Raw genomic sequence first — 24,471 nt, forward strand, 5'->3', positions numbered from 1 at the left:
TCCCAGTGCTCCCAGTTCATTCCAGGTACAGCTCCCAGTCCTCCCAGTTCATCTCCCAGTGCTCCCAGTTCTCACCTGCGGTGCCGCTGTTGGTGTGGCTGCGGTGCCGGCGGCGGCCCCGACGTGTCCCGGGGGTGACGCAGCCGAGGCCGCCCCCCCCCCCCCCACCCCACCCCCTGCACAAACTTCCTCGGGCGCCCCGGGGTGACGCACGGCGGGGTGGGGGGGGGACGGGGGGGGCACTGGGATCCGGCTTGGGATCCGCTGGGATCGGGGCTGGGGGGGGGGATCTGGGGTCTGGGGGGGGGATTTGGGGGGGAGATTTGGGGTCTGGGGGAGCTGAAGGGGGGAATTTGGGGTCGGGGGGGGGTGGATTTGGGGTCTGGAGGGGCTGAGGGGGGAATCTGGGTTTTGGGGGGGGTATCAGGGATCTGGGGGGGGGGAATCTGAGGTTTGGGACAGGATCTGGGGGGGGGGGGCTCTGGGCTGGGGTCCTGGGGGCAGACTCGGGCGGGGCACTGGGTGCTGGGGGGCGCTGGGGACCCCGTCCTGGTGGGACCCTCCAGCCTTCACGGTCCCCAATCACCCCAAACAGCCCCCCCCCCCCCCCCCCCATTTAATCCCCATCGCCTCCCAGTTGTTTTGGGGCACGGAGCCCCCCCCTCAGTAAGTGCCCGGCTATGGGGCTGCCCCACTGCAGCCCCCCTTCTTCTATGGGGGGGGGGGTCACAGGGCCACCATCCCCACCACCACCCAGGTGTGATCCCCCCCAGATTCGTGTGTGCCCCCCCAGACCCATTTGTGTCCCCCCCCCGACCATTTATGACCCCCGCAGACCCACTTGTGCCCCCCCCCAAGCCATTTGTGCCCCCCCTAGACTCACTTGTGTCCCCCCCAGACCCATTTATGTCCCCCCGGACCATTTACGCCCCCCCCCAACCCCTTTATACCCCCCAAAACCCTTTGAAAAAAAAAACACAACCACACTCCAAATACAAAAAACCACACAAAACCCATACAAAACACCCCAAAAATCCAGAATAAAAGCGTGGGGGGGGGCTGGGGGGGCGCAGCCCCCTCACTCCAGCACGATGCCGGCGGCCTCCAGCGCGTGCCGGGCCCAGGGGGGGCAGCGCTCGGGGCCCCCGTAGCGGGCGCGGACGAAATCCCGCACGAAGTCGGGGAAGCGCTGCCCCACGATGCTGTCCCGCATGGCCCGCATCAGCTCGAGCTGGAAGAGAAAAAAGAAGTTATTTTGTGTTTTTTTTTAATTTCTGGGGGGGTTAAGGACCCCCCCCGTGTTGTTTCGACCTTCCCCGTTTTCGCCCTTTTTGGCCCCAAAACCTGGTAGGCGATGTTGTGCACGGTGAGGTGGTGCAGGGCGGCCGGGTCGCTGCGCAGCAGGGCGTGCAGGTAGGCACGGCTGTGCCTGCGTGGGGCACAATTTTGGGGTTGGGGGGGTCACTTTGTGGCCCTCCCCACACCCCAAAAAATCCCCCCCACCCCCCAAAAAAAATCAAGCCCACCGTCGGCACGTGGGGCAGCCGCAGCGCTCGTCGATGGGGCGGAAATCCTTGGCGAACTGCTGGCTCTTCAGCTGCAGCGACCCCCAGGGCACCAGCGCCGAGCCGAAACGCTGCGGGGACACCGAGGGGGGGGCACGGGGTCGGGAGGGGTCCCAGGGACCCCCCCCCAAATGGAAAAGGCGCCCCCCCCACACACAATTTGCTCCTTACCGCCGTCCGCGTGGGGAAGACGCAGTCGAACATGTCGCAGCCCAGCGCCACGCACACCACCAGGTCGGTGGCGTAGCTGCGGGGGGAGAGGGGCTGAGAGAGCCCCCACGGCCTGCCCCACGGCCCGCCCCATGGATCCTGCCCCATGGATCCTGCCCCAGGGGTCCTGCCCCAGGGGTCCCATCCCACAGCCCACCCCATGGATCCTACCCCACGGATCCTGCCCCCATAGATCCTGCCACGAACCCTGACCCACATCCCGCCCCACACACCCTGACCCACATCCTGCCCTACATCCTGGTCCACAGATCCCGCCCCACGGATCCTGACCCACATCCTGCCCCACAGATCCCACCCCACAGATCCCACCCCACAGATCCTGCCCCACAGATCCTGCCCCGGACCCTGCCCCACAGATCCCACCCCATGGATCCCATGCCCCAGATCCTGCCCCATGGACCCTGCCCCACAAATCTCACCCCACCAATCCCACCCCAGATCCTGCCCCACATCCCCTGCCCCACATCGCCCCCCGCCTACCCCACGCCCATGAGGTAGCGGGGTTTGTCGGGGGGCAGGAGGTCGGTGCAGAGCTTCACCATGCGCCAGAACTGCTCCTTCTCCTCGCCGCCGCTCAGCCCGCCGATGGCGAAGCCGGGGACGTCGCGGCGCGTCATCTCTGGGGGGGGGCAGCGTGTGGGGCTGGGGGCAGCGGGTGGGGCAGGGGGGGCAGGATGTGGGGCTGGGGGGGCAAATGGTGAGGGGGGGGCAGATGGGGAATGGGAGGGGGGGGTAAATGGGGCCCAGGGGGGGTAAATGGGGCCCGGGGGGGGGATGTGGGGCACAGGGGGGGGTAAATGGGGCCCGGGGGGGGTCTCGGTCCCCACCTTCCAGGCAGCGCCTGCGCAGGGCGGGGTCGAGCCCCCCCTGGATGATGGCGAAGAGGCTCTGCTGCGAGGGGCGCCGGTGGGCGGCGATGCAGCGATCCAGCCAGCGGACAGACCTGGGGGGGGGGGCAAAATTTAGGGCTGGGGGGGGCACACCGGGACCTGGGGGAGGTCCTGGGGGGGATTTGGGGTGGTTTTTTTTTGGGGGGAGGGGCCTAATTTAAGGCTGGGGGGGGCAAACCAGGACCTGGGGGAGGTCCTGGGGGGGATTTGGGTTTTTTTTTTGGGGGGGGGGACCTGTGCATGGCCTCCTCGACGCGCGGCCCCGTGGTGGTGCTGCTGACCACGTCGTCCAGCTGCATGATGATATCAGCACCTATGGGGGGGGTCAGGAGGGGGTCGGGGGGGGTCAGAGGACCCCCCCCCAAAAAATATCTGCCCCCCCCCCAGCGCCGAGGGCTCACCCAGCGCGTTCTGGATGTGGACGGAGCGCTCGGGGCTCAGCAGGAGCTCGGCGCCGCCGTAGGGGGACAGGAAGCGAACCCCCCCCTCCGTCACCTCCGAGAGAGCCGCCAGGGAAACCATCTGGAAACCGCCGCTGTCCTGGGGGGGCACAAAAAAAAATTAGGGGGGGGGGGACAAAAAAAATTGGAGGGTAACCAAAAAAAAATGATGTGTGGGAGTCCCAAAGTATGGTGTATATGGGGGGGGGGAGGGGATGGGGGGGGTAATTGGGGGGGGGGGGGGGTCTTGAAGGGGGGTCTCTAAATGCTGGGGGGGGTCTCAAGTTCTGGGGGGGAATGGGGGAGCTGGGGGGCTTCTGGGAAGGGGGGTTAATGGGGAGGGGGGGGGAATTGGGGGGCACTGGGGGTCCTTGGGGGGGGGGTCTCTAAATGATGGGGGGGGTCTCAAGTTCTGGGGGGGGGTCCCCAAGTCATGGGAGGGGGTCCCGCAGGTGTCCTGAGCTCCAAGGGGGGGGCTTGAGGAGGGGTCCCGGACCCCTTGGGGCTCTGAGGGGGGGGGGTTGGGGGGCTCTGGGGGGCTTGGGGGGATTTGGGGGTCCCCGGGGGGATTTGGGGGTGCCCGGGGGGGTCCCGCCCCCCCCTCACCGTCAGCAGGTTTCGGGCCCAGCCCATGAAGCCGTGCAGGCCGCCGGCGCGCTGCACCAGCTCGGGGCCCTGCGGGGAGGAAGGGGTTAAACCGATGGAGGGGGGGGCGCTCGGGGGCGTGGTCGTGTCAGAGGGGGCGTGGTCACGGCCAGGGGGCGTGGTCCAGCCAAAGAGGCTCAGGGCGGGTTCCCCGCTGGGGGCGTGGCCTCCCGGGTGCGGGCGGGGCTTGTGTGGGCGTGGCCTCTTCCGCGGGCGAAGGCTGGGTCCTAAAGAGCCGCGGTCGCCCCCTCCCCGGTCCCTTCCCGGTGCCCCGGTCCCGGCCGCCCCCGGGCCCCCTCCCCGATTCCCCCGCTCCCCCCTCGGTTCCTCCATTCCCCCTCCGGTGCTCCCGGCCTCCCCCAGGCCCCCTCCGGTTCCTCGTTCCCCCTTCCCGGGACCCCAGGACCCTCCCCGGTTCCCCCGCTCCCCCCTCCGGTCCCTCCGCTCCACCCCCGCTTCCCCCGGACCCCCCTCCCCGGTTCCCTCGCTCCCCCTCCCGCTTTCCCGGGCCCCCCCAGGACCCCTTTGGCTCCTCCGCTCCCCTCCCGGCTCCCCCCTCGGTTCCTCCGTTCCCCCCCCGGTGCTCCCCGGTCCCGTTCCCGTGCCCCTGGTTTCCCCCCCCCGGTCCCCCCCCGGGTGCTCACGGGCCGCGTCCCGAGGTGGTAGGTGTTGCCCAGGCAGATGCGGCAGCCGAGGGCCGCCAGCTGCGCCGCCGTGATGCCTTTGGCCGTGCCGCGGGTGCCCACGGGCATGAACACCGGGCAGGGCACGGCGCCGTGAGGCAGCAGCAGCTCGCCCGCACGGGCCCGGCTCCGGCTGCACTTGGCCACCACCCGCAGCAGCGGGGCCGGGGCCGGGGCCGGGGCTGGGGCTGGGGCTGGAACCGGGGCCGGGGCCTGGGCCCGGGCCTGCTCCGGGCCCTCCGTGGGCGCCGCCATTTTGTGGGGCCGCCCGCCCGCCGCGCCGGAAGTGGCCGTAACCAGGGGCAACGCGGGCGGGCGCCATGTTGGGGCTGGGGGCCCCCCCTCTGAGGGGACCCCCACACACAGTGGGACCCCCCCCCACCATGAGGGGACCCCCCCACGGCTCGTGGTAGCCCCGGGTGGCTCCTGGTGGCCCCCGTGTCTCCGGGGGGGCCCCTTGTGGTCCCTGTATCTCAGTTTTTGCCCCCTCCCCGTGCCTCAGTTTCCCCTCACGGGACCACTCAGCATCTCACCCCCCCCAGCCGGGACCCCCCCCCCGGCACCGGGGGGAGGGGGCTGCCAGAAATTCCTAATTTTGACCTGAAAAACCCCCAATGTGCCCCAAAACGGGGCCCGCCCAGAGGTGCCTGGAGGTTGGGGGTGCGGCAGGAGCAGGTTTAATTAAAATTTAGTTAAAACAGAATTAATTAGAGGGCAGACCCCTCCCCCGGTGGTCCCCCTCCCCGGTTATCCCCCCGGATTCGAATGCGCCGCTACAGGAGGGATTACGGCCGCCGGGGAGAGGGTGGGAGGAGGGAGGGCGCAGCCAGCCAATGGGGTGGCTGAACGCGGTGATTGATAGAAGCCTGGGCGTATCATGAGCGGGGATCCTGTCAGTGGGGTTGGCTCTCGGAGTGGATTGGGCGGTGTGGGGGAGTGGCGGGTGCGCTGTCCAATGGAGGGAGAGAAGGCGAGTAGAGCGGGAGGGGAGAGGTGGGTGGGACTGGCAGGCGGCGATTCGCTAGCTGGATGGATGGGCAGCCGTTTTCGCCAATGGGATGGCGGGAGCGAGAGGCGGGAGTGGGGGGGGCGGGAGGAGCAGCGCCGCGCCTCAGCTGACGGCCTAACTCCGCCTCCCATTGGCTGCCAGTCCTGAGCGGCGCGCCGGGCGGCCAATGAGCGGCGAGAACCGGGGCGCGGCACCTTCCCCTCTGAGTGACAGCTCGCCGAGCCACTCCCGCCGCCTCCTGGCGCTGACTGACAGCCGACTCGCCCAATAGCGGCGCGGGCCGAGCGCGGCGGGGCGGGGCGCGCCGCCAAGTGCCGGATGAGGAGCCGCGGAGGGGAAGTCGGGCCGCCGCCGCCGCCCCGCCGCCATGGGGAACCGCGGCATGGAGGAGCTGATCCCGCTGGTCAACAAGCTGCAGGACGCCTTCAGCTCCATCGGGCAGAGCTGCCACCTCGACCTGCCGCAGATCGCCGTGGTGGGCGGGCAGAGCGCGGGCAAGAGCTCGGTGCTCGAGAACTTCGTAGGCCGGTGAGCTCCGGGCCGGCGGCGGCCGCGGAAACGGCGTAAAAGCGCTTCGTGAATCGCGGACGGGGCCCGCGGGGCGCCCTGCGCAAAGTGCGGGGAGCGCTACGCAAGTTGCGCGGCGCCCTGCGCAAAGTGCGCGGCGCCCTACGCAAAGCGCGCAGCGCGCGGCGCGGCGCCTGCGGAGCCCTACGCAAGGTGCGCGGCGCCCTACGCAAAGTGCGCGGCGCGCTACGCGGCTCCTTACGCCGCCGGCGTAGGGCGCGGGGCGGGGCAGCGCGGCGCTGGCGTAGGGGCGCTTTGTGAATACGGAACCTCCAAAGGCGGGGGGGGGGGGGGAGGCCTGCGGGCGGGCCGATAGCGGCGGGGCCCCCCCGGCCCCCCCCGTTGGGGCCCTGCGCCCGCCCGATAGGGCCCGGCCCCACCCAGCCCCTCCCCCCCCTCGATTTTTGGGGTCCTCCCCACGTTTTGGGGTCCTCCCCCTCCATTTTGGGGTCCTCCCCCCCGGTTTTGAGCCCCCCCCCCAGCTTTGGGGCCTCCTCGCTGGTTTTTGGGGTCCCCACCCTCAGGTTTGGGGCCCCCACCCCTGTTTTTTGCCCCCCCCCTCCCGGTTTTCGGACTCCCTCTGTTTTTTGGGGCCTCCTTGGTTGTTTTTGGCACCCCCACCCTCAGTTTTGGGGCCCCCACCCCCATATTTTCAGCCTCCCCCCCCGGTTTTGGGTCCCCTCCTGCTCTCTCGAGGGCTGGAGGCCGCAGCATTAACAATGGGCGGCTTCCTGCGCCGCGATTCCGGCCTGGCGCCCTCCTCATCCTCATCTTCATCATCATCATCATCATCCTCATCATCCTCATCGTTATCCTCCTCATCATCCTCATCTTCATCACCCTCCGGACTCCATCACCGCCCTCATCCCGTCCCGACGCCGTCCTCGTCCCGTCCTGCCACCATCCACCGACCACCAGCCGCAGCTTCACTGCTCACCAGAAGCCAAACGCCTTTTTCCAACATTTTTGGGGCTTTTTAGGAGCTTTTCGGGACTTTTTGGGGCTTTTTGGCCCCGGGACTGTGGCACTGACACCCCCTCAGCTCCCATCCTGGGTGGGAAACGGATCCACAAAGGCTCCGTGCGAGTTTTCCCCACTTCTGTCTGGTTTTGTTCATGTTTTCCTGCCTTTTCCTTTCCCCTTTGCCCTCCATCCTGGGCTGGTTTTGTGACCGGGCGCGTCCCGGTGGCGCTAACGATGCGCCCGTGTTAATGACCGTGGTAATGAGGGGGTAATTGTGGCCAGGGTGGGGTTCTGGTGTCCTTGGCGTGGCAGCGCCTCCTCCTCCAGTAAAGGAAGAGGAGAAGGACTGGGGGACGGAATAACGAGGGGTGGAATAACGAGGGACGGAGACCATCCTGGGGTGGAATAACGAGGGAATGAAGGTGTTGGGGAGCGAAATAACGAGGGCCAGAGCTCGTCGGGGGATGGATGGAGGAATCCTGCGGTGAAATCTCTCCTGGGAGCGCTCCGAGATTCCCCCAGGATGGCCACGAGGCATCAGGGCCACGAACCGCGGGGGCTCTGAGCTCCCTCCACGCTTCAGGCTCCTCGCGCCGAGCTCCTGTGCTGCCCTGCGCTTTGGAAGCAAGAAATAAAAGAGAAGGGAAGGCAGCCGGGTGAAAAACACGAGTTTTCCAGTGCAGAAACGGGGACAATTCCACCCAAACAGCCCCCTCTGCTCCAGCAGGAGGTGAGCGGACGGCGCTGGTCCCTCCAGCCTGGATTTTCGCCCCGCAGCCGGGCGTTTTGGAGCCGTTTGGGGAACCACTGCCGCCCGCGGCACAGGGGAAGGTTTCGGCGGAGCTGCCTCGCTGCCCAAAAAACCCAAAAAGGAGCCGGGAGACGAATTCCACAGCTCCGAACCCGCGTCAGGGCCGGGATTCAGCGTGCCCGGAGCTCATCTCACCACCCCGTGAGCCTCGGCGGGCGCCGGATTCGCTCTGCAGAGGAGCAGGGATCGAAGGCACTGCGCTGAAAGGCCGCCAGTGGCCGTGGCAAACGCCATCGACGTCCCGCTGGAGCCCTGGGAGCGTCAGCACGAGGACAATGTCACCCCGCGGTGACAATGGGGCCGTTGTGACGGCCTCAATGGGGCTTTATACGGCACCGGGGGGGCACCAGCGGGGCCAAAAACACGGCCCCGATGTCCCGGGGCGTTGAGGAAGGGGAAAATCCGGCTCTGCTGTTGACTCTTCGCTCGGTGCCTGACGTCTGCGGGGTTTGTCTGGCTGCAAACACCTCGGCCGTCGGGATTAGGGCTGCACATGGGAGGTTGGCCTCGCTCTTACACCCCCAGACACCTGGTGTCTGCAGGAAGGGGTTGGTCTTCGTGATTACGTCCACAAACACCTCTTTGACTTCCCTTTGACGTCTACAAACACCTCTCTGACTTCTCTTTTATGTCTACAAACCCCCGTTACGTCTACAGGAATGAGTTTGTCTTTTAATGACGTCTACAAACACGACTTTGGCTTCAGTTTTACGTCTACAAACACTCGCTTGACTTCACTTTTATGTCTACGAACACGCGTTACGTCTACAGAAATGAGTTTGGCTTCGCTTTTACGTCTACAAACACACGTTACATCTACAAACAGCTGCTTGACTTCAGTTTTACGCCTACAAACACACATTATGTCCCCAGAAATGAGTTTGTCTGCTAATTATGTCTATGAACACCTGCTTGACTTCACTTTTATGCCTATAAACACCTGTTACGTTTACAGCAATGGGTTTGTCTTCATGACTGCATCTACAAACACAGGTGTGGCTTCAGTTTTACGTCTACAAGCACCTGTTTGACTCCACTTTTACATCTACAGCCACGTTATGTCCACAACAATGAGTTTGTCTTCGCTCTTACATCTACAACCACACGTTATGGCTACAGAAATGAGTTTGTCTCCGTGCTCACGTCTCCCAGCACGCCTTTGACCTCGCTCCTGTGCCCACGCAGGGCATCACCCCACGAGGATTTCCTTCCCCCCACACCCCCGAGTCACCCAAAGGCTGCTCGCGAGCCCTCCACCCGTGGGGGAGACGACGTTTTTGGGGTGTTGGCCAGCTCTGGAGGATGCTTCGTGCTCTGCCCCTCGTTCTGACGCTTCCCCAGCCCCAAAATGTTATTTTTTTGTGCCTTTTTGGGTTGATTTCGCCGGGAGGAAGTGGCGGCCGTGCGGCATCAGAGCGAAACCGCGGCCGAGCGAGCGGCACCGAAATAGAGCCGGCGGTGGCAGCCGCCCTTGCACGGGCCCGGCCCGTCCTCCCGGTCCTGCAGGAAGTCGTTAAGCAGTGATAAACCCACGGGGCGGGTCGCAGGCACCTCATTAACCCGGTTAATTGAGCCTGGTTAATTGAACCCGGTTACGGCAACCCCGGGGGAGCCTCGGCCCAAATTCCTGCGCTCTCAGCCCCGGGGGGAGCTGCTGGTGGTGAAGGGATTGGGGTTTTTTTGGGGGTCCGAGCCCCGTTTTTGCCCTTTCCAGCCCCGATTGCGGAGGGAGGAGGGGGTGAGCGGCGCGTCCCGAGCTCGTTTGACCTCGTGTCCTTTAATTTCTCGCAGGGATTTCCTTCCCCGCGGCTCCGGCATCGTCACCCGGCGGCCTCTCATCCTGCAGCTCATCTTCTCCAAGACAGGTACGCGCAGCCCCTGGCACACGGGGCCCAAAACGCACCCAGCAGCGTCTGGGGAACGGTTCTGGTTTGTATGAGCATTCCCTGAGCATTTAGGGATCAGTTCTGGTTCATTCGAGGATTTCCAGAGCATTTAGGTGGCGATTCTGGTTGGTTTGAGCATTCCCAAAGCATTTAGGGATCAGTTCTGGCCTGTTTGAGCGTTCCCCAAGCATTTAGGGAACAATTCTGGTCCATTTGAGTGTACCCAGAGCATTTAGGTAACAATTTGGGTTGGTCTGGGCATTCCCAGAGTATTTGGGGGTCAATTCTGGTTTGTATGAGCGTTCCCAAAGCATTTAGGCAACAATTCTGGTCTGTTTGAGCATTCCCCAAGCATTTATGAAATAATTCTGGTCCATCTGAGCGTGTCCAGAACATTTAGGTAACAATCCTGGTTGGTTTGGGCATTCCCTGAGCATTTATGGAATAATTCTGGTCTGTTTGAGCGTTCCCAAAGCATTTCGGTGATGATTCTGGTCGGTTTGAGTGCTCCCAGCATGTTTCGGGCACAATTCTCACTCGTTTGACCTCTCCCAAAGCATTTGGAGAACATCTAGGGATCCATTCTGCTTGGTTTGAGCGTGGACTTTTTTTTTGGCGAGGGGCTGGTGAGCTGCCCCCCCTCCACGGGGCCACCGCGAGGAGGAGAGCCCGGCTTTCACCCCGGAGCCTCATCAGCCAGAGCCTCAGCCCTTCCTTCCAGCAACAAAACCCTTAAAAACCACCAGGAAAACGTTTAAAAACCATCAGCAGGGACCAAAAGGCAGGGGGGGAACACCCAGGGCCGTGCTGGGGGCCGGGCTCAGCGCCTCCTGGGTGCCTCTGCTTCAGCTTCATGGTGCTGAGAGGTCCCCAACACAGCCAGGCAGCCTCAGGCCACCCACACTGTCTACAAATTTATTTTTTTCCCCTTTTTTTCCCCCAGAATATGCTGAGTTTTTGCACTGCAAATCCAAAAAGTTCACGGACTTCGACGAGGTGCGGCAGGAGATCGAAGCGGAGACCGACCGGGTGACGGGCACCAACAAAGGCATCTCCCCCATCCCCATCAACCTCCGCGTCTACTCGCCGCACGGTGAGCGGGGGTTTTTGTCTCAGATGGGGCTTTTTTGGGAGAAAACCCGTCTGCGTGCACGCTGCCGGTGGGATTTAAGCCAGCACGTGTCCTGAGAGCAAACTCCGGCCGCTCCAAGCGTCTGGCTGAGCTGAAACAACCCCCAGGGTGTTTTTTTGGGGGGGACGTGGGGCACCTCCTGAGCAAGGTGGCTCCTTTCTGAGGGTCTCCGAGGGCTTTTTGGGGTGAGATCCCCAGCGGCAGGCTCTGAGCCGCCCCTCTCGCTGCCCCCAGTGCTGAACCTGACGCTGATCGACCTGCCGGGGATCACCAAGGTGCCGGTGGGGGACCAGCCGCAGGACATCGAGTACCAGATCAAGGACATGATCCTGCAGTTCATCAGCAGGGAGAGCAGCCTGATCCTCGCCGTCACGCCCGCCAACATGGACCTGGCCAACTCGGACGCCCTCAAGATGGCCAAAGAGGTGGATCCCCAAGGTGAGGCGGCCTCGTCCCCCCCCCCGGCTCTCACACCGCCGAGCCTCGGAGAATTTCGGCAGTTTTGGGGGCCGGAGGTGCTGCCTGCGGCCCCTTCTCCCTCTGAGGGGAGAGATGAGATCCTCGGGGGGGGGAGGAAGGGCAGCGCTCCCCTTCCTCACTGTCGAGCCCCTATCTCTCTGCCTCTCTGCTGAGATCCGTGTGATGCCATTGATCGATCCCTTTGGGTGATACCATTGATCAGTTCCTTTGTGTGATAACATTCCTCTGGGTGATACCATTGATCAGTTCCTTTGTTTGATAACACTGATCAATTCCTTTGGGCGATTCCATTGGTAAATTCCTTTGTGATACCACTGATCGATCCCTTTGTTTGATACCATTGATCAGTTCCTTTGGGCAATACCATTGATCAATTATTTTGGGCAATACCATTGATCAATCCCTTTGTGTGATAACATCGATCCCTTTGTGTGATATTGATCGATTCCTTTGGGCGATACCATTGATCAAGATATCATTGATCAATCCCTTTGTGTGATACCATTGATCAGTTCCTTTGTGCGATATTGATCAATCCCTTTGGGCGATGCCATCGATCAATTCCTCGATCAATCCATTGATCAACTGATCAACTCATTGATCAATCCATTAATCAATTAATCTTTTTTGGCTGCCCCAGGCTTGCGGACGATCGGCGTGATCACCAAGCTGGACCTGATGGACGAAGGCACGGACGCCCGGGACGTGCTGGAGAACAAACTGCTGCCCCTGCGCAGAGGTACGAGGAACCCCCCCCCAAAAAAAAAAAAAAAAACCCCACCTCACTCCCCACTTCCAAACGAGCCCAAAAAGCGCCGGGGGGGGGCCCCGAAGATGCTCCAGGAACAAAAAGGGGCCGGCTCTGCCCGGCGTGGGTCCCCCCCAGGCTACATCGGCGTGGTCAACCGGAGCCAGAAGGACATCGACGGCAAGAAGGACATCCGGGCGGCGCTGGCGGCCGAGCGCAAATTCTTCCTCTCCCACCCCGCTTACCGGCACATGGCCGACCGCATGGGCACCCCCCACCTGCAGAAGGTCCTCAACCAGGTGGGTGGGCTTCAACCCCCTAAAACGGGGGGCTGCCGGGGGGCTCCTCACCTCCCCCGGGGCTGCTTTCCGTCCCTCCGGAGGAAACGCCGCGCTCCCTCGGGGCGTTTTGTGGTGTCGCCGTCCCCACCTCAATTTAGAGCAGAAGGAGGTGGAGGCGGGTGGCTGGATGTATTTTTTGGGGTTAAATTTTGATTTTTTCCCCTAGCAACTGACCAACCACATCCGGGAGACGCTGCCCTCGCTGCGCAGCAAGCTGCAGAGCCAGCTGCTGTCGCTGGAGAAGGAGGTGGAGGAGTACAAGAACTTTCGGCCCGACGACCCCACGCGCAAAACCAAAGCTCTGCTGCAGTGAGTCCCCCCCCCCCCTCCCCGGCGCTGCCCCCACAATAAATCGGCTCGGCTCCTCGGGCAGGGCTCCTTTTGGGGAATTGCCTGGAGAAGCGGCGTTTTGGGGTAAAAAGGGGAGATTTGTGTGCTCCCCACCCCACCCGCCCGCTCCCCAAAGTGCAGCCAGAGGTGGATTCTGCTGCTGAGCCGGCAGCCAGACGGGGTTTGGGGAGCTGTGGGGGATCTGTGGGGTACTGGAGGGGATCTGTGGGGTTTCTATGGGATTTCTCTGGGGTTCTGTGGGGTTTCTGCGGGGTTCTGCAGGGTTCTGGAGGGGTTTCTGGGGATTATGGGGCGTTCTGGAGGGGATCTGTGGGGTTTCTGGGGATTTCTCTGGGGTTCTGCGGGGTTCTGGATGGGATCTGTGGGATTCTGGAAGGATTTCTGTGGGGTTTCTGCGGGGTTACGGGGGTTTCTCTGGGTTTTTCTGGGGTTTCTGCTCACCTGGAGCCCTCATGCCCCCGCAGGATGGTGCAGCAGTTCGGCGTGGACTTCGAGAAGCGCATCGAGGGCTCTGGAGACCAGGTGGACACCCTCGAGCTGTCGGGGGGTGCCCGAATCAACCGCATCTTCCACGAGAGGTTCCCTTTCGAGCTGGTGAAGGTAAAACCGCGAGCGGCGGCCCCTCGCTGGGGCGCAGGGACAGGCTCCCAGGGGCGCCCGACGCGCTGCTGACCGCGGCTCCCCTCCTGCCCAGATGGAGTTCGACGAGAAGGACCTGAGGAGAGAGATCAGCTACGCCATCAAGAACATCCACGGCGTCAGGCAGGTGTTGGGGGGGGGTCCCCAAAAAGATCCAGGGGGTGCGGGAGCCCCCTCGGAGCCCCCTCGGTGCCCCCTCGGAGCCTTCCCCGGGTTTGGCTGCTGAAATCTCCGTTTTTCTTCCCGTTTCTGGGGAAGAGGGGAGCTGGAGGGGAGGGCAGGGAGCTGAAACCCCTCCCCAAGGGGAAGAGCCGTCCCCTTCGGGTGCCCTCCTGGCCTGGGTGCGGACCCAGGAGGGGATTTTGGGGGGGCGCCAGCCCTCCTGGCGTGCTTCAGCCTCGAAATTTGGAAGGAGAGCAGAAACCCAGAGCTTCCCCTCCTCCCCAGGGACCACTTGACCCTCTTGGGGCGCATCCACCCCCCCAAAACCCCCCCAAAAAAGCAGCTCCTCAGCTCCTCGCCGCGCCCTCCCCCTCATCCCAGGGGTTAGGATTAGGAGCACTAATTCTAATTAATCCTAAACCCACCCCGACCCTCTGCTGCCTGACATGGGGTGGAAAAAGGGGGCAGGGAGCCGCTCCCCGGCGCTGAGCCTCATCAGGATGCGGCCTCAGGACCTCACAGCCCCTTTTTTTTTTTCTCCCCCTGCCCCCCGGTGTCCCCCCCACCCCGTGTAGGACCGGGCTCTTCACCCCGGACCTGGCGTTCGAGGCCATCGTGAAGAAGCAGGTGGTGAAGCTGAAGGAGCCCTGCCTGAAATGCGTCGACCTGGTGATCCAGGAGCTCATCAACACGGTCAGGCAGTGCACCAGCAAGGTAGGGGCCGGGGCTGGTTCCCTCACGACCCCCCCAATCCGCAAGATTTCCCCCCAAAAACGAGCTGCAGCCCGAATTCTCTCCCGCCGTGGAGTTTTTCGATCCCTCCCGGTGTCAAATCGCTGCCTCTGGGGATGCGCCCAGGGCTCGATCGATCCTTGGGGACACCTCCTGCAGCTCCCTGCCTGCAATTAACGAGCTGCCTGCTAACGAGCACCATCCCACGTCCCAAGGCGCCCCCCCCAGCACTGACATCCTCTCTCAGAAGCGTTAATTACCCCAAAGTTTGGGGGAAAGGCTCCCCTTTTTAATTACTGGCGAGCCCGGGGCAGCTCCGAGGGTCCCGAGGGTGCTTCCCCCTGCAGGAAATTCCCCCCCCCCATTTCTCTGCTGCCGCAGCCCCCCAGGAATTAGGGGAAGAGGAGGGGGGGCTCGGCTGCTGCTTCCTCCTCCTCCTCCTCCTCCTCCTCGATCCCTCCCTTCCCTTCCAGCTCGGCTCCTACCCCCGGCTGCGGGAGGAGACGGAGCGGATCGTCACCACGCACATCAGGGAGCGCGAGGGCAAGACCAAGGACCAGGTGAGCGCGGCCCCTCGCCACCCCAAAGCCCCCCCTGGTGACCCCAAGGCTCCTCCTCGTGACCCCAAAGCTCCTTCACAACCCCAAGGCTCCCCCTGGCGACCCCAAAGCCCCCTCTGGTGATCCCAGGGCTGCTTCTGGTGATCCCAAGGCCCCCTCTTGCTACCCCAAAGCTCCCTGTTGTGACCCCAAAGCTCCCTCGCAACCCCAAGGCCCCCTCTGGTGACCCCAAAGCTCCCTGTCATGACCCCAAAGCCCCCCCTGGTGACCCCAAGGCTCCTCCCCCCCTGGTGACCCCAAGGCTCCTCCTCGCGACCCCAAAGCCCCCTCTGGCAGCAGCCAGATCCCGGGGGGGGCTCCTAACCGGGGATGTCCCCCCAGATCCTGCTGCTGATCGACATCGAGCTGTCCTACATCAACACCAACCACGAGGACTTCATCGGCTTCGCCAAGTGAGTGGCGACGCCGCGGCGCCCGGCGGGGGGCGACGAGCAGCAGGCGACCCCCCCCCAGCCCCATTTTAATTCACCAAAACCCCCCCTGGGGGGCTCTTTGGGGATTTGGGGGCTGTGGGGTTTGTGCCGCAGCCCCAAATCCCCGCTCCCCCCCGCAGCCTGTGGGGGCACAGAGCCCCCCCGCCGCCTTTCACCTTCCCCTTTATCACCCCGAGGCTGAAGTTCAGCCTCGGAAGCACTTTGGGGCTGCTCGCGGGGGGGTTTTGGGGTGAATTCAGGTAATTTTAGGGCCGCTCGCCCTGCGGGGGAAGGCGAGGAGGCTCCCGGTGACCCCGGGGGGAGCTGAGGGGGGGCCCCGAGGGCATCGAGCTCGGCCCTCGGAGCCATCCCGGGGCTGCAGGGCCACGAGGAGGGGGCTGTCCCCATCCGTCAGTCTGTCCCTGTCAGTCTGTCCCTGTCTCTCTGTCCCCAGCCTTCCTCCCGTCCTTCCTCCTCTTCCTCCCAGCAGCATCCCCCCGCGGGGCCGGAGCCACCCCTCGCGCCCCAGGAGCCCCCTCCCCATCTTCTCTTCCCCCCCACCTCTTATTTTCTCTCATTTTTCCCCCCTCCTCTCCCTTCCCGTCTCCCCCCTCACCCCTGGGTGCCTTCCTCTCCTCCTCTCCTCCTCTTCCTCCCCTCCTCCTCCTCCCCCCCCCCAACCTCTCTTTTTGCTCCTCTCCCCACCTCGCTGTCTCTTTCTCTCTCTCGCTCCGGACTCCTCCGAACCTCTCCCTCTCCCCAGCTGTTACACTGAGCAGCACTTGGCAACAGGGTGGGTACCCACAGCGTAATTAGCAGCGTAATTAGCAGCATCATTAATTAGCAGCATCATTAGCAGCAGCAGCATGACGACCCTGCATGCGCCGAGCTCCCACCCGGAGCGCGAGGCCGGGGGCTCACCCCCAGGAGGGGGCTTTTTAGGGCCCCCCAGGACGAACCCCAGCTCCCCCCCCCAGGCCAGGGAAGCCCCCCGGGGGTGCTGCCACCCCCCCCAGGTGCTTTTGAGCGATTTCTAACGGTTCTCCCGAATTTTGTTCCCCCCCCCCACCCCTCCCCTCCTGCCTATTCGCCTCGCCCCCCGCGGCCCCGTGGGTGCTCAGGAGAGACAGGTACAGGTAGCGCCCCCCCCCCGCAGGCACGCGGCTTTTTGGTCCCCGCTTTGGGGTGGGGGGGCTGCCAGGAGGTGGAGAGGTGGCGTGCTGCTTGGTGGGGGCCCCCCCCCGGGATTTTTTTGGGGCTTTCTGCCCTCTGTTTAACACTTTCCCACCCCCGCGCCCCTCGGGGTCGGACGCCGCCCGCCTGCCCGGAGAGAAGGACTGGAAGGAAGCAAATCCACCCCAAAAACAAGTGCCCCCCCCCATCCGGGGAGGGGGCTCCTCAAATTGCTGGCCCTAATTCCCAGGGCATGGGGGGGTGGGGGGGGGGGAAAAAAGATCAAAACCATCTCAGCTCTTCCTTCCAGCACTCCTGGCAGCCCGGCTGGGGGGCGCGCGGCCCCGGGGGGCGTCTGGGCACCGTCCCCCTCCCCTCCTAAATTTCCAATTCCCCCCCCCCCCCTTTTTTTTCTTTCACCCCCAGCGCCCAGCAGAGGAACACGCAGACCAACAAGAAGCGAGCGGTCCCCAACCAGGTACGGCCCCCCCGGGACCCCCACCCACGAGGTTTGGAGGTGGGGATGGAGGTTTTGGGGAGGGGGGGGGGATGGAGAGGGCCTGGGAGCCCCCCCTTGCATGGTCCTAGGCCTGGCAGGACGTCATGCAGAGGTCGCCTCTGGGTCGGAATAGCCGGCGGCGAGTGATTAACGCTGTGAAAATGTTAATTAATAGCATGTAACTGGTTTTCTCTCGCTGTTTTTTGCTTTTTTCCTCCCATTTCCGTGCCTCCTGCTCTCCTCCCCCCCCCCTCACTTTTTCTCTCCCCTCTGTCTCCTCCTCGTCCTGCTTTTGTGCTTTTTTTTTGTTTGTTTTTTTACATTTCCCCCCTTAATTTTGCACGCCCCAAGGGGGAGATACTGGTAAGTACCCGTGTGGACTGGTAGTACTGGTAGACCACGGCCAGGAATCGCCCCCCCCCCCAGCCCCGAGCCCCTCGCACCCCAAAACCGAGCACGCCGGAGGCAGGAGCAGGGCAGGACCCCCCCCCCAAAAAAAAACAAAAAAAAACCCCTGGAGCCCCTCGGAGGGGGGAATTCATCCCGGCCCCGTCGCCCCCACGCCTCGAGGGGGGGGGAAAGGGGAGCAGGAGGCTGAAAAATTTGGGATTTTTGGGGTGCCCCCCCCGCCAGTAGGAGGCTGGAGGGGGGAAATCGCCCCGTGGCCGCGCTCCCCCCTCCATCGGGTCCCCGGGGAGGGAGGTGTCATCCCCCCCACCCACCTTTTGGGCCGGGATTTGGGCTCAGAGCTGCCTTTTTTGGGCTTTTTTTCCCATAATTTGGGGAACCCCTCGGGCCCGTTATTCGGCCACCAAAGAGCTTCTCCTCCAGCGTGCTCACTTTTTGGGGGGGGGGGGCAGGGGGCTGGGATCCCCCCCGAGGGAGAAGTTTCCCCGTCCTCTGGGTGAGCTTTTCTCTCCGGGGTGGGGGCAGCAGGCGGGGGGGGGGTCCCGGCCCCTGCTTTTGGGGTTTAGGGTGGAGGAAATGGAAGCAGCCTCGACCCCCCTGGCCCCCTCCCCAAATCTTTGCAGGCTTCCATTTCCTCCCAGCACCTCCTGTAAAATGCAGGGAGCCCCCCCCCGGGCCCGATCCTGCCCCCCCCCCCAGGAGGCTGAGCCCACGGGGGGGGCACAAGGAAGGGCTCGAGGCTTCTGATTCGGACCCCAGCACCCCAATAGGGGGCAGCTGGCCGGGGGGGTGAGCCCCCAAAAAAATCAACCCCGAGCGTGGGCTGTGCGATTTGATGGTTTTTAAAGCCAAAATGGTGCTTTTTGGAACCAAATTGATGGTTTTTAGAGCCAAAACGGTGCTTTTCAAAACCAAACTGATGGGTTTTAGAACCAAACCGATGGTTTTTAAAACCAAATTGATGGTTTTAGAACCAAAACGCTGCTTTTTAAAACGAAATCGATGGTTTTTAGACCCAAACTGATTGTTTTTAGAACCCAGCTGATGGTTTTCAAAACCAAACCGATGCTTTTGAAAACCAAAATTGTGATTTTTTTTAAAGCCAAACTGATATTTTTTAAAGCCAAACCGATGGTTTTTAAAGCCAAACCGATGGTTTTTAGACCCAAACGGGTGCTCGGAGCCACTCAGCGGGCAGAGCCCTCTCCCTGCCGCCCCCCCGCCTCCTCCCTCCCCTTGCCAAGAAAACCACTTCTGTGTGTGCCCCCCCCCAGGATTTCGGCACGGCCCCCCCCTCCCCTTCCCCATCCCCTCCCCATCCCCAAAATTTCCATTTTTCCCCCCAAACCGTGCCGAACTCCGTCCAGCTCCTCTCTGCTCAGCCCCCAGCCTTCGTTGCCCCCCCCCAGGCCCCGCTTTGGGCTGCCCCCCCCCCCCCATGGCACGCTTTTTCCCCCCCCCCCACCCCCCCACTAACCCGGCTGGAGGCACTAACCCTGCAAAATGGGGGGGGGCACGGGGCGATCCAGGGGGGCAGGGGCTATGGCGAGGCTGGGACCCCCCCCAAAAAAAAATCCCAAATCCTCCAGGAATTGGGGTGCTCAGCAGGGAGACCCTAAAGGAGGGGGGGGGGTGAGGGCTTGACCCCACGGTGTAAAAAATAGGAATATGGAGGAGAAATCCCCTGGTTTATCCCCAAAATTGGTGTGGGGGGGGGGGGACTGGGAATATGGAGGAGAAATCCCCTGGTTTATCCCCAAAATTGGTGTGGAGGGGGTGGGGGGGGGAAGGGAGGCTGCTGGGGCTCGTTAGCCTCTAATGAGCTTGGGGGGGGGCTCATTAAGCTCTAAATTAGCTAGGGGGGGGCTCGTTAGCCCCTAAATGAGCCGGGGGGGGGGCTCGTTAGCCCCTAAATGAGTCTGGGGTCCAGCTTTGGGATGCCAGCAGCGACGCTTGGGCCGTGCAGCGAGGGCATTTTGAGGGGAATAAGGCGGATTTGGGTGAAAACTTCGGGATTTTGGTGCTTTAATCCTCCCGAAGCTCCCGTCCCTTGGGGGGGGGGGGCTCCTCGGGACGCCCCCGGTGCTGCCCCCCCCCCTGTGTGCCCGCAGGTGATCCGTCGGGGCTGGCTGACCATCAACAACATCAGCATCATGAAGGGCGGCTCCAAGGAGTACTGGTTCGTGCTGACCGCGGAGTCCCTGTCCTGGTACAAGGACGAGGAGGTAGGGGGGCCACGGGGTGGGGGGGGGGACACGGCACCTCCACGGGCACCCCCGGGGATGGGGACGCGGCTTTTTGGGGTCTGGGAGCCTCCGTTTGGGGTCTGGGAGCTTCTTTTGGGGTCTGGGAGCTTCTTCTTGGGGTCAGGGAGCCTCCATTTGGGGTCCAGGACCTACTTTTTGGGACTAGGGGCCTCCATTTGGGGTCAGGGAGCCTCCATTTGGGGTCACGGACCGTCTTTTTGGGACTAGGAGCCTCCGTTTGGGGTCAGGGAGCCTCCATTTGGGGTCAGGGACCTTCTTTTTGGGACCAGGCATCTCCCTTAGGGGACTAGGCACCTCCGTTTGGGGTCAGGGAGCCTCCTTTTGGGGTCAGGGAGCTTCTTTTTAGGACTAGGCACCTCCATTTGGGGTCAGGGAGCCTCCATTTGGGGTCAGGGAGCTTCTTTTTGGGGTCAGGGATCTCCCTTAGGGGACTAGGCACCTCCATTTGGGGTCAGGGAGCCTCCATTTGGGGTCAGGGAGCTTCTTTTTGGGGTCAGGGATCTCCCTTAGGGGACTAGGCACCTCCTTTTGGGGTCAGGGAGCCTCCATTTGGGGTCAGGGAGCTTCTTTTTGGGGTCAGGGATCTCCCTTAGGGGACTAGGCACCTCCATTTGGGGTCAGGGAGCCTCCATTTGGGGTCAGGGAGCTTCTTTTTGGGGTCAGGGATCTCCCTTAGGGGACTAGGCACCTCCTTTTGGGGTCAGGGAGCCTCCATTTGGGGTCACAGACCGTCTTTTTGGGACTAGGGGCCTCCATTTGGGGTCAGGGAGCTTCTTTTTGGGACTAGGCGCCTCCTTTAGGGTTAGGGGACCCTTCTTTTTGGGGTCTGGGGCCTCCTTTTGGGACCAGGTGCCTTCTTTTGGGGGTCGGGACCCTCTTTTTTGGGGTCAGGGGTGTCCTTTAGGGGCCAGGGGGCCTCCTTTAGGGGTCACAGACTTCCTTTTGGGGTCAGGGACCTTCTTTTTGGGGTCAACCTTTTATTTTTTGGCTCCCTCCTGATGTGGCAAAAGCCTCACCGATCCCAGCCTGGAAATCAACCCCCCAAAACCCGCGGATTTCACAGCAAATCGCAGAGGAGGAGAAGAAGGGAAAGGATCGGGGTGGCCAGGACGTCCCTTTTGGGGGCAGAGCCCCTCCGAACGCCCTCACCCTGCTTTTTTTTTTCCCCTCCTTTTCCAGGAGAAGGAGAAGAAATACATGCTGCCCCTGGACAACCTGAAGATCCGCGACGTGGAGAAGGGCTTCATGTCCACCAAGCACGTCTTCGCCATCTTCAACACCGAGCAGAGGTCGGGCCGGGGGGGGGGAACGCCCTGGGGGAGGCAGCGGCCGCCGAAATTTTATGCCCGGGGATCCCGGGGGGATTTAGGGATCCCCTGTGCTGAGGATGTGTGGTTTTGGGGGCCTCCCATAGGGATTTGGGGCTCTCCCGTGCCAAAGTAGCGTGGTTTTGGGGGCCTCCCAGAGGGATTTGGGCTCTCTGGTGCCAAGGTTGTGTGGTTTTGGGGGCCTCCAGGAGGGTTTTGGGTCTCCTGTGTGGTTTTGGGTTCCTTCAGGAACGATTTGGGGCTCCCCTGTGCCAAAGCAGCGTGGTTTTGGGTTCCTCCAGGAGGGATTTGGGGCTCCCGTGTGGTTTTGGGGTCCTCCCATAGGGATTTGGGGCTCCCGTGTGATTTTTGGAGGCCTTCTGGAGGGAGTTGGGGCTCCTTGGTGCTGAGGCCAAATGGTTTTGGGTTCCTCCAGGAGGGATTTGGGGTTCCTGTGTGGTTTTGGGGGTCTTCGGGAGGGATTTGGGGCTCATCCTCCTCCTCTCCTTCCCTCAGGAACGTCTACAAGGACCTGCGGCAGATCGAGCTGGCCTGCGACTCCCAGGAGGACGTGGACAGCTGGAAGGCCTCCTTCCTCCGGGCGGGCGTTTACCCGGAGAAAGACCAAGTAAACCCCCAAAAAACCCCCCTGAACCCCCCCAAAACCCTACTGCCCCCCCCCCCCAGGACCCCAAAACCCCCACAAGACCCCCAAAATGCCGCGGCGTCGCCAGGATCCCGCCGCAGGACGCGCTCCTTTTGCTCCCAAATCCCATTTTTTCCCCCTAACGCCACCGTTTAGGGTGGGAAGAGGTCGTGGGGAGTGGGGGCAAGAGGATGTTGAGTGCCCCCCCTTAATCCCACCCCCCCAAAACAGACGGAGAACGAGGACGGCGCCCAGGAGAACACCTTCTCCATGGACCCCCAGCTGGAGCGCCAGGTGGAGACCATCCGCAACCTCGTCGACTCCTACGTGGGCATCATCAACAAGTCCATCCGCGACCTCATGCCAAAGACCATAATGCACCTCATGATCAATAATGTGAGCGGGGAGCCGGGGGGGGGACAACGGGGGGGCTCCCGGTGCCGTGGGATCAGCCCCCAGCCCCCCCCCATCTCGGGGCACGCCGAGCCCCCGGCCGCGGTGCTTGGAGAGCCGGGGAGTTGGGCCGGGTGATCCCGAAGGGTCCCTTCCTAATGGGGGTATTCAGGGCTCTAGGATTTGGGTGGGTGATCCTTAAGGGTTGCTTCTAACTCAGGATTTAGGATTTGGGCAAAGGTCGAGGAGGTTTTTGATTTCTCAATGATTTTTCCCTTCTGTTTTTCACAAAGTGGGGCCACCAGCGCACCCTGTGAGCCCCAAGGGGCTGCCCACCCCTCATCCCCTCCCAACTGGGGGTATTTAGGACTCTAGGATTTGGGCTGGGTCCCTTCCAGTTCGGGATATTTAGGATTTGAGCAAAGGCCGATGAGCTGTTTGGGTTCTTGGGGTTTTTTCCCTCAATTCTCACAAAATGGGGCCACTGGCGCACCCTGCGAGCCCCGAGGGGCCACATTCACCTCGTCCCCTCCCAGCTGGGGATATTTAGGACTCTAGGATTTGGGCTGGGTGATCCCTAAGGGTCCCTTCCAAGTGGGGTTATTTAGGGTTTGAGCAAAGACCAAGGAGGTGTTTGGGTTCTTGTTTTTTTTTTCCCTCAATTCTCCCAAACCGGTGCCGCCGGCCCACCCCGCGCTGCCGCCCTCCCCTCGTCCCAGCGACCCCAAACCCCCCGAGCCCTTTTCGGGGGCCGCTTCACCCCCCCACCCCCCCCGTTTTCCCTTTCCCCGGCAGACCAAGGACTTCATCCACTCGGAGCTGCTGGCCTACCTGTACTCGTCGGCCGACCAGGGCAGCCTGATGGAGGAGTCGGCGGAGCAGGCGCAGCGGCGGGACGAGATGCTGCGCATGTACCACGCGCTGAAGGAGGCGCTGGGCATCATCGGAGACATCAGCACCAGCACCGTGTCCACCCCCGTGCCCCCCCCCGTGGACGACACCTGGCTGCAGACCGGCAGCGGGCACAGGTGGGGGGCTGGGGGGGGGGTTGGGGAGGGGTCCTGGGGGGTTCTGGGGGATTCTGGGGGGTCTTGGAGGGCTCTGGGGGGTTTGGGGGGGGCTCAGTGGGGTTCTGGGGGGTCCTGGGGAGTTCTGGAGGGGTTCTGGGGGGGCTCTGGGGGGTTTGGGAGGGTCCTGGGGCGGTTCTGGGGGGGCTCAGCAGGGTTTTAAGGGGGTTCCGGGGGACTTCTGGGGAGTCCAAGGGGAGCTTGGGGACTTCTGGGGGGGTCCTGGGGGAGCTCTGGGAGGTTTGGGGGGGCTCTGAGGGGTTCTGGAGGACTATTGGGGGGTCCAGGGGGGGCTTGGGGGGGTTCTGGGGGACTTCTTGGGGGCTCAGTGGGGTTCTAGGGGGGGCTCAGTGGGGTTCTGGGAGGTCTGGGGGGGTTCAGGGGGGTTCTGGGGGGCCTCAGCAGGGTTCTGGAGGGGTCCTGGGGCAGTTCTGGGGGGCTCAGTGGGGGTTTGGGGGGGGGTCCTGAGGGGGTTTCAGGGGGGCTCAGCTGCGTTCTGGGGGGCTCAGCTGGGTTTTGGGGGTTCTGGAGGGGTTCTGGGGCTCTCAGCAGGATTCTGGGGGGGCTCAGCAGGGTCCAGGGGGTGTCCGCAGCACACTGCACCCCCCCCGACCCTCACCGTGCCCCCCCCGCAGCCCCCCACCTCAGCGCCGCCCCGTCTCGGCCGTGCTCCCCCCGGGCCGACCCCCGGCCGTGCGGGGCCCGACGCCGGGCCCACCGCTCATCCCCGTCCCCGGGGGGGGGGGGGGGGCCGTCCCCCTTCACGGCCCCCCCCATCCCCTCGCGCCCCGGACCCCAAAACGTCTTCGCCGCCCCCCACGACCCCTTCTCAGCCCCCCCCCAGATCCCCTCGCGGCCGGCACGCGTCCCCCCCGGCATCCCCCCTGGCGTGCCCAGGTAAGCCCCCGGCCTCAATTTGGGGGGGGGGGGGTCCCACACCCTCCTTGACCCCCCCCGGGGTCCCCTCCTCGTCCGGGGGACCCCTCGCTGTGCCCCCCCCGTCCCCACACCCCCCCTGTCCCCTTCTCTCCGCAGCAGGAGACCCCCGGCGGCGCCGAACCGGCCGACCATCATCCGCCCCGCCGAGCCCTCGCTCCTCGATTAACCCCCCCCCAAATTGGGGGGGGCCACCGGGGAAGAAGAAAAAAAGGGGTTGGGGGGGGAGGGGCTCCCCCCGGGCCTCCCCTTCCCCCCCCCTGCGTCTCATCTCTCGATTTTTTTCCACCCCCCCCACCCGCCGTCGGCTCAGCAGAGCGCTTCCGCCCCGGCCACCGAAACGGGGAGGATTCTGGTTTTCTGGGGGGGGCGAATATTGCACTTTTTCGGTCAGAAACGCCCCCCCACGACCCCCCCAGCGTCCGATGTGCGAGGTGGGGACGGGCGAGCCGAGGCTGAGCAGACTC

General features: G+C 63.5%; 2 protein-coding genes across 2 annotated transcripts; one reads left to right on the top strand and one right to left on the bottom strand.

Moving 5' to 3' along the window:
- Positions 1-1,054: 1,054 nt before the first annotated feature.
- QTRT1 (queuine tRNA-ribosyltransferase catalytic subunit 1) lies at positions 1,055-4,709 on the bottom strand. The gene is made up of 10 exons (XM_032204946.1): positions 4,416-4,709; positions 3,733-3,801; positions 3,088-3,226; positions 2,921-2,999; positions 2,624-2,739; positions 2,277-2,415; positions 1,737-1,812; positions 1,527-1,636; positions 1,345-1,429; positions 1,055-1,231 (listed from the first exon to the last, which is right to left on the bottom strand). The coding sequence occupies exons 1-10, from the start codon at positions 4,707-4,709 to the stop codon at positions 1,079-1,081; spliced, it is 1,260 nt and encodes a 419-aa protein (XP_032060837.1). The 3' UTR covers positions 1,055-1,078.
- Positions 4,710-5,800: 1,091 nt separating this feature from the next.
- On the top strand, positions 5,801-24,225 carry DNM2 (dynamin 2). The gene is given in 22 exon segments (XM_032205009.1): positions 5,801-5,991; positions 9,596-9,669; positions 10,634-10,783; positions 11,057-11,260; positions 11,943-12,041; positions 12,189-12,349; positions 12,558-12,700; positions 13,207-13,342; positions 13,437-13,504; positions 14,119-14,257; positions 14,749-14,835; positions 15,217-15,287; positions 16,908-16,959; positions 17,332-17,343; positions 19,500-19,613; positions 20,835-20,944; positions 21,479-21,590; positions 21,840-22,004; positions 22,797-23,029; positions 23,704-23,803; positions 23,805-23,965; positions 24,104-24,225. Coding segments are annotated over 22 exon segments (2,622 nt in total). The 5' UTR covers positions 5,801-5,830; the 3' UTR covers positions 24,174-24,225.
- Positions 24,226-24,471: the final 246 nt, after the last annotated feature.

The sequence above is a fragment of the Aythya fuligula genome, chromosome 30 (assembly GCF_009819795.1).
Source record: "Aythya fuligula isolate bAytFul2 chromosome 30, bAytFul2.pri, whole genome shotgun sequence".
Classification (NCBI taxonomy): domain Eukaryota; kingdom Metazoa; phylum Chordata; class Aves; order Anseriformes; family Anatidae; genus Aythya; species Aythya fuligula.